The sequence below is a fragment of the Trifolium pratense genome, linkage group LG1, assembly GCF_020283565.1.
Source record: "Trifolium pratense cultivar HEN17-A07 linkage group LG1, ARS_RC_1.1, whole genome shotgun sequence".
NCBI lineage: Eukaryota > Viridiplantae > Streptophyta > Magnoliopsida > Fabales > Fabaceae > Trifolium > Trifolium pratense.
The window spans coordinates 26,913,964-26,926,111 of NC_060059.1; the positions used below are offsets into that span (position 1 = coordinate 26,913,964).

At 38.8% G+C, this 12,148-nt stretch overlaps 1 protein-coding gene across 1 annotated transcript; it reads right to left on the minus strand.

The window, feature by feature from the left end:
• Nucleotides 1-1,879: 1,879 nt before the first annotated feature.
• Nucleotides 1,880-7,134, minus strand: LOC123891391. The gene has a single exon (XM_045941255.1). It carries the CDS (start codon nt 7,100-7,102, stop codon nt 1,880-1,882), a length of 5,223 nt encoding a protein of 1,740 aa, XP_045797211.1. The 5' UTR covers nt 7,103-7,134.
• Between the last annotated feature and the right edge of the window lie 5,014 nt (nt 7,135-12,148).

Here is a 12,148-nt window from a genome sequence, read left to right on the forward strand (position 1 = left end):
TTTATAAAACTAATTATGCAAGCGAGAACCAGTTTTACAACGAATTCATTCGATTAAGCATCTAATGCGTTCAACCGGCCATGAAAGGTGATCAAGCATCTCAGACCACGGCCAATATCCTAACTTATTCGATCAACCTATTGCTAAGCGCAATTATATACCAATTTCTGTTCGGTTTAATTTATAACAAGCGATGAATTAAAACGAGTGAAACTACTGTATCAATTCGAATGTAACAATTAAGCAATCATCTAACAAGGATTAATACAGTGGAAAAGAGGACGAAATTGATAATGAAAAGCATAAACATGAACGAATTCTGACATTAAAAACAGACCTCAAGAATCATGAATCGAGTTCCTTTACCAATGAATTGAAAGATGAAAATTAGTTTTCCATGAAGTTGTGACGGCTAGGGTTTTGTAATTTTCGTGAACAGTGAATGACCCCTGACCTAGGTCAGGTTTTCGTTTAAATACAGCAAGCAAAATGGGCCATAAAACAATTGGGCCGAAAAACATAAAGTTGTGCTGAAATTAAATTCGTCTGGACTATAGATGCAATTATTTGACACACTTGCGCTCCGAACTGGGTTTTGGCCTCAACATGAAAGATGTAGCTCTTGATCTCAGCTTTCCAACGCATCTTCCCGCGTCTCAATCCGATATTTGTAACTCCAGTTATGACCTGCGGACTGGAAGGGTGTCAAAATGCTATTTATTCATAAATTAAGTGCGAAAATAAAATAAAGTTAGAAATAAACTTAAACATAAAAACACATTAAAATAGTGAAAATAGTAAATTAAACCATAGGAATACACTAGTACAATAGTAGAAGAATGTGCATTAAAATGCACTGATCAAATTCCCCCACACTTGAACTTTTGCACTCCGAGCAAAACTCAAATGAAAAAAAACTTAAAAACAAATCACAAGCAGTCAACATATTCCAGGTTTCAAGCTTCAAACCTTGGGTCAAAATTCAAAGATTGGCACAATTCTTATCTATCAACTTTCAATAATAATCTTGCGTGTGTGTGTGTACTGTCTCCCACTGTCAACCAAAGTAATGTCAAGATCCCTCTCTGAAACTACCATTCTAGATGCTAAGCTGTCATTCTTTTCCTATAATTTTGGATTTAACCAGAATTTCAGACTAGGGGGGGGCTATTTCTTTTCAAGAGATCCAAAGCTTTTCAACATCAACTCAGGGGCAACTACCTTCAAGCTTTATTATAGTTTATTATTATTAATTGTTTTTAAGCTTTAGGTACTACTCCACCTTTTCACCTGACGGGATCTTACTTGTAATAAGTCCAACCTGTTACTCAGAGTAGAGCATCCTACACAGCACTTGTTCCTCCAGTTTCAGGCACAGGAACTTGTTCCTCCAGTTTCGGGCACAGGAACTTATTATATTCATTAGTTTTAGCTCTTAAACAGTTTCCCTTTTTCTCAATTAATAGCAATGATCGGTCTATCTGTTACTCTAGCCTTTCCCCCACACTTAGTTCTAATCATACCTCCATTATATTCAAATTAGAGAACTTAGTCTAAAGAATAAATATTTCAGAGATTTATCTAGACATTACTAAGTTTGACAGTGTTCAAGCAGTTGTGCATTAAGTTGCAAAGACTATCATGTCAAGTATCAAAACAAAAAACTCCAAAAATTTCACTGACCCTACAGTTATCTGCCCTAGCCTTAGAACATGTGACTACTCATGACAATTTATTTTATTTTATTTTTTTAATTTTATTTTATTATTTTTTTAAACACAAAAATGTAAAATGTCCCTCCCCCACACTTAAACCAGACAGTGTCCGCAATGTAATAATAACACAAAGTGAGAGTAAAGGAAGGAACACACCCGAGGGGCTATGGTGTAGCTGCTGGGTAGAACGGCTTCTCCAAGGAGAGCTCTTCAACATGTCCCTCTTCTTCAGGCACCGAGCTTTCATGGAACAGCTTCAGTCGCTGTCCGTTTACTTTAAACACCTTGTTAGTACCTGCACTTTTTATTTCTATTGCACCATGAGGGAAAACATTAGTAACAACAAAAGGGCCAATCCACCGGGATCGAAGTTTCCCAGCCATTACTTTTAGGCGGGAGTTAAACAATAAAACCCGTTGGCCCACAGAAAATTCCTTCCTAGAAATCATTTTATCATGAAAGTATTTTGTTTTCTCCTTATAAATTTTAGAGCTTTCGTAGGCTTCCAGCCTAAGCTCTTCAAGCTGCTGTAATTGAAGTTTTCGTTCCATACCTGCTTTTTGCATTTCCATATTACAGCTCTTCACCGCCCAATAAGCACGGTGTTCGATTTCTACAGGAAGGTGACATGCCTTACCAAACACAAGTCGATAGGGGGACATCCCAATTGGAGTCTTGAAAGCTGTTCTCTGAGCCCAAAGTGCGTCTTCTAGACGGCGGCTCCAGTCCTTCCTATTTGGCTGCACCATTTTCTCTAGAATTTGCTTAATCTCCCGGTTCGAGATTTCAGCTTGCCCATTAGTTTGGGGATGATATGCAGTAGAGACTCTGTGCACAACTCCATACTTCCGGAGCAAAGCTTCCATGGTGCGGTTACAGAAATGCGTGCCTTGGTCACTGATGATAGCTCGGGGTATTCCAAACCTGCAAAAAATATTGGACCTGACAAAATCTGCAACAACTCGAGAATCATTAGTCCTAGTGGGGATGGCCTCCACCCACTTTGAAACATAATCAACAGCAAGTAAAATGTAGAGAAAACCAAATGATACAGGAAAAGGGCCCATAAAGTCAATGCCCCATACATCAAATACCTCACAAAAAAGCATAGGTTGCTGAGGCATTTCACTCTTTCGAGTGATAGCTGTGCCTGCTATTTGGCACTCCTTACAAGTGCGGTAAGTCTCATAAGCATCCTTGAAAATTGTGGGCCAATAGAAACCTGCGTCTAGGACTTTTCTAGCAGTTCGTTGAGGGCCAAAGTGTCCCCCTACCGGAGAAGCATGAGAAAGATGCAAAATAGATTCAATCTCACAGTCGGGAACACACCTCCTAATCACCTGATCACTACCAAATTTCCAAAGATATGGATCATCCCAAACATAATATTTTGCATCACTCTTGAGTTTGTGAATTTGTGTCCTAGATGCACCTGCAGGAAAAACACCAGCAACAAGATAATTAACAATATCAGCAAACCAAGGAGTCACCCCATGTAAAAGTAACAGCTGTTCATCAGGAAATTCATCCTGAATGGGGAAGATATCTCCATCACGTTCAATCCTGCTCAAGTGGTCAGCCACTAAATTCTCGGCTCCACTTTTATCCTTAATTTCCACATTGAATTCTTTAAGCAACAACATCCACCGAATCAGCCTCGGTTTTGCTTCAGGCTTCTTTAACAAGTACTTTAAAGCTGCATGGTCAGTAAAAACAATAACCTTGGAACCTAGCAAATATGATCTGAATTTATCAAGTGCAAAAACAATAGCTAAAAGTTCCTTTTCAGTGGTGGTGTAATTAGCTTGTGCGGAATCTAAAGTCCTAGAAGCATAATAAATAACATGGGCGGCTTTTTCCACCCTTTGTGCAAGAACTGCTCCCACTGCATAGTTAGATGCATCACACATGATTTCAAAAGGAATGTTCCAGTCAGGGGGCTGAATGATGGGAGCAGAAGTCAGTGCTCTCTTCAAGAAATCAAACGCCTTTTTGCATGCATCATTAAACTCGAAAGTCACATCATTTTTAAGCAGGTTTGACAACGGGAGGGCAATCTTGCTGAAATCCTTTATGAAACGCCTGTAAAAACCTGCATGACCAAGAAAAGAACGAATCTCGCGAACGCAAGATGGGTAAGGTAGTGTAGAGATCACATCAATTTTTGCAGGGTCAACTGAAATTCCTTTTTCTGAAATTATGTGACCCAATACAATTCCCTGCTGAACCATAAAGTGACATTTTTCGAAATTCAAGACAAGGTTAGTTTCAATGCATCTTGACAAAACCAAGTTCAAACTAGTCAAACATGCATCAAAAGAAGCACCATAAACAGTGAAATCATCCATAAACACTTCCATACAGTTTTCAATAAAATCAGAAAAAATACTAATCATGCATCGTTGGAATGTGCCAGGTGCATTGCAAAGACCAAAAGGCATCCTCCTGTAAGCAAATGTGCCGAAGGGGCACGTAAAAGTGGTCTTCTCTTGATCTTCAGGTGCAATATGAATCTGAAAATAACCTGAAAAACCATCAAGAAAGCAGTAATGTGATTTACCTGCCAACCGTTCAAGCATCTGATCAATGAATGGCAAGGGAAAGTGATCTTTCCTAGTTGCCTGGTTCAACCTCCTGTAATCGATACAAACTCTCCAGCTGTTCTGGACTCTAGTGGGTACAAGTTCATTTTTTTCATTTTTCACCACAGTGAGTCCAGATTTCTTAGGCACAACCTGTACCGGACTTACCCAATTACTGTCAGAGATCGGATAAATAATACCTGCTTGTAACAATTTAGTTACCTCCTTTTTCACAACATCAAGAATCAAAGGGTTGAGTCTCCTTTGGGGTTGTCTCACCACCTTAGCTCCCTCCTCAAGGTGAATACGATGCATGCACATTGTGGGGCTAATGCCTGGTATGTCAGCTAAGGTCCATCCGATTGCCTTCTTATGCTGCCTCAAAACCTCCAAAAGCTTTTCCTCCTGTTCACAATCAAGGTTAGAAGAAATAATCACGGGTAGTTTTTCATTTTCCTCTAAGTAAGCATATTTCAAATTTTTAGGAAGTGGTTTAAGCTCCAAGGATGGTGGTTGTTCTATGGATGGTTTTGTTGGAACAGCCGGGATGTCAAGAGTTTCAACTGCGAAAACAACCTCATTGACAACTTCACCTTCGCCCTGCAAATTAAACTCGGCACAAGCAACACAAAGGTCAGTATCAGTACAAATATCACATGAGTAATCATCAGCTGAACACAAATCAGAATGAAATTCATCAACAATTTCAGAAAGTAGTTCTAATTGAAAAACAGAGTGCTCTTCCAGAGGGTATTTCATAGCATCGAAAATATTAAATTTCGCCACAATGTCACCAAATTCCATGGACATGGTCCCATCATCAACGTCGATTTTTGTCTTTGCCGTCTTCATGAATGGTCTGCCCAAGATGATCGGCGATCTGTTTGACTCTGTTTCTCCAGCCATGTCAAGGATGTAAAAATCTGCAGGGAAAATCAAGTCATTAACTTGAACTAGCACATCTTCCACCACTCCAACAGGGCGAGCATTGCTCCTGTTTGCCAGCTGAATAGTAAGACCTGTATGCTGCAAAGGACCAAGATCAAGATTGTTAAAAATAGAAGTAGGCATGACATTAATAGAAGCTCCTAAATCTAACATGCAATTTTCGAATTTTCTATCCCCAATGGTACACGGAATAGAAAAAGTTCCTGGATCCTTGCATTTCTGTGGCATGGCCTGATTGAGGGCTGAGACATTAGCTTTTTCAGGCTCAGGTTCGAGTGCAGCATTAGACTCAATAAGGGCTGAAACATTTCGGCCCAGATTAACTCTCTCATTTCCCTTTACTTTCCTCTTGTTTGTGCACAAATCCTTCAAGAATTTTGCATATTTCGGAATCTGCTTGATCACATCGAGGAGAGGAATATTGACTGCTACTTTGCTGAATACATCAAGAATCTCCTTGTCTTCTTCCGCCTTATTCTTTTTATTTTTCTGCACCCTTTGAGGAAAAGGGATTGGTGGCACATATGCTTTTTCAGTCTCAGCAGTCTCAGCGGTCGCAGAAGGTTCAGGAACAGATGATGGTGCACTGGTTTTTTTTCTTTTCTCTGGAGCTGGAGCTGGTTCGGTCACTCTTCCGGATCGCAAAGTAATTGCACTCACATTCCCATTTGGGTTCGGAACTGATTGTGCAGGGAGGTTACCGGAGCCTTGAGCTTGTAATTGGCCTATTGCATTGGCCATTTGTCCCATCTGTGTTGTCAAGGTCTGAATGCTAGCATCGGTCCTTTGTTGGAACTGGAGGTTGTTCACGGACATTTGTTTAACAAGATCCTCTAAGGATGGTCCGGAAGGTGTGGAGGCAACAGCTTGAGGTGGATTCTGTTGTTGGCTGGTTTGTGGGTTTCCATATCGAAGGTTGGGATGGTTCCTCCAACTGGGATGATATTTGTTGGTGGATAGGTCAGGAGTGTTGTTGTACCTGTTTTGGTTGTAAAGGTTGGCTGCATAAGCTTGTGGCAGCTCAGTAATGGACTCGTCTCTCAGAATGGGACAGGTGTCGGTCGGGTGCTCAGGAGAGGTACAAATACCGCACAAAGTTGTTGTTGTTTGAGGTTTTACTAATGCCAACTGTTTGACTAGGGTGGTGAGATCGTCAAGTCTGGTCTCTAGAGCTTTGTTGGAAGAAACCTGCATTTGATTCACGCTTTGAACAGAATTGTCTCTAGTGGTAAACTGTTGAGAATTAAGAGACATGTTTTCAATGAGGGCTTTGGCAGCGGCTGGAGTTTTATCGACTAGCGCTCCACCACTAGCAGCATCAAGAATGTTCCTGTCCATCGGTAACAACCCCTCATAAAAGTATTGGATGAGGAGTTGCTCGGTAATCTGGTGTTGCGGGCAGCTAGATACCAAGTGTTTGAACCTCTCCCAATACTCGGTCAGCGACTCATTACCTTGTCTAACACCACAAATCTCCTTTCTTATTGAGGCAGCTCTGGAAGCAGGAAAATATCTTTCCAAGAACACTTTTTTCAGGGCAGTCCAGCTTGCAATTGAGTTTGGCTCGAGATAATATATCCAATCCTTCGCTGCACCCTGCAATGAAAAAGGAAAAGCTCGAAGTTTGATGTGATCTTCAGTGATCCCTTCAGGCTTAAGTGGTGTAGAACACACCACTTGGAATTCTTTCAGATGTTTGTGCGGATCCTCACCTGCAAGACCACTAAACTTGGGCAACAAGTGTATTAAACCTGATTTTAATTCAAAAGGAACAGCAGCAGCATCATATTCAATACACAAGCCATTATAATTCACATCAGGAGCAGCTAATTGCCTTAAGGTTCTATTATCAGCCATTTCAAAATCAAGTTCAGAATCCGAAGCAAACAAGTTATGCAAGTAGTCAGGCTCAGAATCAGAGATAGGGCTAGAATCAATGTTACCGGAATGCACGCTATTAGCTCGGTTGAGCCTTTTGCGTGCGTGGAGTGTTCTTTCTATCTCAGGGTCAGGAAGCACTAATTGGAACTGTCCAGCAGACCTGGTCATGCAAGAAGTGATAAACAACAATTACGGTAATTCCAACTATGTCCCTACAACGACAATAGGTGAGTAAAATAGAAAACAGGTCAAACTGAATGAGAAAAAATCTAAAAATACCACGAAAATTCTAATTAACTAAAATAAAGATGACACAAATTTTTTTGGATTTTTTCGAAAATACGAAATCAGTAAAAAATTAAAATAAAATAGAAAAACAAGGAATTTGGGGCTGAGAGGGTGGTGTCCCGTATTTTGTCCCAAAATACGGGATTTTGAACCCTGATTTTTTTCTGAGGGAATGGGATGGTCAAAAAGCAGAACAGACGCAAAATCAGCCCTAATTCGTCTATTAATTTTTTTATACGGCAGACGCGCAATAACAAAAGAAACAAGCAATTCTAGCAATTCTAATACTGAATAACACAATTATGAGTCCCCGGCAACGGCGCCAATTTGATCACCGTCGTTTCGTGATCAAAAATAAATTTAAAATAAGTAGTACAAGGCAATTGACCTTGGTCGTTTCACAAGGACTCACAATCGGTTTAACAATGTTAGAAACAATTCAAAAGTGTAAAATATGGGGGGTTTGTTCGATAACAGTGGAAGTAAAAAGCGAAAAATTCAATTGTTATAAAGCGATCAATTCATTGGCTTCGGATAACTCGACCTTAATTCTATCATAGGTAATACATAATCATTCACACAACTATTTATGCTTTGGTTGATTTATAAAACTAATTATGCAAGCGAGAACCAGTTTTACAACGAATTCATTCGATTAAGCATCTAATGCGTTCAACCGGCCATGAAAGGTGATCAAGCATCTCAGACCACGGCCAATATCCTAACTTATTCGATCAACCTATTGCTAAGCGCAATTATATACCAATTTCTGTTCGGTTTAATTTATAACAAGCGATGAATTAAAACGAGTGAAACTACTGTATCAATTCGAATGTAACAATTAAGCAATCATCTAACAAGGATTAATACAGTGGAAAAGAGGACGAAATTGATAATGAAAAGCATAAACATGAACGAATTCTGACATTAAAAACAGACCTCAAGAATCATGAATCGAGTTCCTTTACCAATGAATTGAAAGATGAAAATTAGTTTTCCATGAAGTTGTGACGGCTAGGGTTTTGTAATTTTCGTGAACAGTGAATGACCCCTGACCTAGGTCAGGTTTTCGTTTAAATACAGCAAGCAAAATGGGCCATAAAACAATTGGGCCGAAAAACATAAAGTTGTGCTGAAATTAAATTCGTCTGGACTATAGATGCAATTATTTGACACACTTGCGCTCCGAACTGGGTTTTGGCCTCAACATGAAAGATGTAGCTCTTGATCTCAGCTTTCCAACGCATCTTCCCGCGTCTCAATCCGATATTTGTAACTCCAGTTATGACCTGCGGACTGGAAGGGTGTCAAAATGCTATTTATTCATAAATTAAGTGCGAAAATAAAATAAAGTTAGAAATAAACTTAAACATAAAAACACATTAAAATAGTGAAAATAGTAAATTAAACCATAGGAATACACTAGTACAATAGTAGAAGAATGTGCATTAAAATGCACTGATCAACTTGGAATTTTAAGCAGGCTCTTAAGAAAATCAGAGCTGGATTGAGAATCATAGAATGGTGGAGAGAATAGAGCTTTGTTGGTGAACCTTGGATTGGTGGATAATCCTTCAAGGACATGTGCAGCATTTTGGGAGAGGGTAGGTTGAATGTTTAATCCAAAGCTTGAGTCAAATCCAAGGGAGACATCAAGATCAACAAATGGAACAGAAATTGTTGGAGTGGGTTCCAGGCTTGGATTTGCAGAGGAAGCAAGTTTGAGAATGTTCTGAGACTGTTCTGCAGTACCAGCAGCAGATAAATTTTTGTCAGCTTCAAAAACCTCTCTCTTTCTTTTCTCACCTACAGTAGGTACATCAGCTGCTTTCTTCATGTGAGACAAGTTTTTCAGATCAAACACTTTAGAGTTGTTAAAACTCTTTTCCTTCTTGAGCTCTACCTTGCATTCTCTAAAAACTTTAGTCAGATGCATTCCATAGGGTAGAGTGATTTTCTTAGAACCAGAAGATGCAGCCTCTATCATGTTGTGAATAATGACATAGGGTAGGTTCAGCTTTTTCCCAGTTCCCAGATGATGCATAACCATTAAATCTCCATCATAAACTTTTTCTCGAGTTCCTATTCTTGGAAAGATATGGTTTTGGACCATATTGAATAGCACCTTGTATTCAGTCTTTAGGTAAGAAGCAGGTGGTTGAGGTAATTTTGCACCTTCAGCAACAAACATCTCCTGAATTAAATCCTCCTTTTTAACTTGAGCTTCAGAGTACCAAGTGTCTCCAATCAACTTGGCTCCATCAATGGGTAGATTGAGATACTTTCCTAAGATCTCAGGGGTTAGATTGATTTCAACATTCCTAAGGGTTGACTTAATTAGATCATTCTCAGGATCAACTTTGGCATTGAAATAGAAAGCTTGGACTACTCTAGGGTAGACAGTTTCTCTCATTTTAAATAGGTGAGTCCAACCCTGTGCTTCAGTAAGTTTCATGACATCTATCCCCCCACTAGCAAGGTTTGCAAAATCATAATACCTACAGCTAGGGACAGGTTTCACATTCCAGAACAAATCAAAATCTTCTCTTTCAGAGTAGTGAATGAGAGGGATTACCATGTTCTTGGGCAGCAGTTGAGTCAAAGTTGGTTCTTCAATTTCTGGAGAATTCCCTTTTTCTCCATTATCATCTGAGTTCTTCTCAGCTTCTTCTTCTTCAGAGCTTGAAGTTTTTCCTTTTTCAGCAACATATTTTTCCAGATGATCAAGAAATGCTTTGCTTGGAGTTCTTGTTTTGACAGGAGCAGATTTGGTGGTTTGAGTTGATTTGGACGGTTCAACAATTTGGGATAAGGGTTTGGTGTGACGAGTGAGAGAGGTGGTTTCCAATTCTTCAGAGTCACTATCATTTACTTCATAAATGGTGTTGTCTATGACAGGTTTCTTAGTTCCACTACCAGATAACAATCTAGCTGATCTTCTTACTTGAGGAATTTTGGATTTGGATTTTGAGTAAACAAAGAAGGGTTTTTGAACAGGATTAGAGGGTTGAGGAATTGATTTTGACACATCTTCCTGAGAAAGTTTCATGATTGTTTCAGCAATAATCTTCTTAGTATTTCCTAATTCTACTGAGGAATTTGTTGGATTTTGTTGGTTAATCTCCGTATCAGAGTTAGGAGCGGTTGTGAATCGTTCAGAGATGGTTTCAGAGATTGGAGAAGGTGGTGGAACAGGTGGTAGAGATGGTGATTCATTTTCAGCAGTTGGTGGAGGAATGAGAGCTGGAATACGGCCGGTGTTCTTGGTTCTTGCCATTTGCGAGAAAATGATGAAGAAAATTGTTGAAGGAAATGGATGAGAGATGGAGTAACGGTTACTAAGTGGTTTTAAGGAGAGAAGATAAGAGGGAGAGAGATTGTCTTGAGAATGCTAAGAGTGGAGTAGGTGTACTTGAGTACACTATTTGTCTTGGGACTCTAAGAAAACCTAACTAGCTCTTTCACTAATTGTACTTGTCTACTAATTAACACAGTAAATTAAAGCATGTAGGAAGTACAACCGGTTTTCATAAATTTATTACCTTCAAATATTTAATTTTTAATTAAAAGTGAGCGAGTGTTTTTTAGACTTAAAACAAAGAACGTTCTAAGACTGTTCTTTAAACAGGGTTTCTTATTATTTTTAATTTTTCTTTAATAAAATTAAAACGTTCTTCTACTAATGGCTTAGTGAAAATGTCTGCTAATTGATTATGAGTATCCACAAAGGTTAATTCAACTTCCTTTTTATTAACATGATCTCTAATGAAATGGTGTTTTATTTCAATATGTTTTGATCTTGAATGCTGAATAGGGTTTTTTGATAAATTGATAGCACTAGTATTATCACATAAAATTTTAATATTTGTGTACCTTAATGAGAAGTCTTCAAGTTGGTTTTTGATCCAAATCACTTGAGAGCAACAATTTGCAGCAGACACATATTCTGCTTCAGTTGTTGAAAGTGCTATGGTATTTTGTTTTCTGCAACACCAACTTACAAGTGCTTCTCCAAGAAATTGACATGCTCCACTTGTGCTTTTTCTTTCCAATTTATCCCCAGCATAGTCAGCATCACAATATGCTATGAGATCAAAATGTGAACCCTTTTTGTACCACAGACCAGTATCTGGTGTTCCCACCAAGTATCTAAAAATTCTCTTGACAGCAGTGAGATGTGATTCTTTTGGAGATGATTGAAACCTTGCACATAATCCTACTGAGAAGACAATGTCTGGTCTGCTTGCAGTCAAATAAAGGAGTGATCCAATCATACCTCTATATTCCTTTTCAGATACATCCTTTCCTTTTTCATCTTTGTCTAGACTAGTTGATGGATGCATTGGTGTAGGCATAATTTTAGCCTCATTCATCTTAAACTTTTTGAGGAGATCTTTGACATATTTTTCTTGACTTATAAAGATTCCTTCTTCAAGTTGTTTGATTTGAAGACCCAAAAAGAATCTAAGTTCTCCCATCATACTCATCTCAAATTCACTTTGCATGAGGGTTGAGAATTCTTCACACATTGTTTCATTTGTAGCTCCAAAGATGATATCATCAACATAAACTTGAACTACTAACAAATCCTTTTTGTTTTCCTTTCTAAAAAGAGTGGTATCTATTTTTCCTCTAGAAAAACCATTGTTTAAAAGGAATGTGCTTAATCTTTCATACCATGCTCTTGGAGCTTGCTTAAGCCCATAAAGAGCTTTAGTTAGCTTAAAAACATGA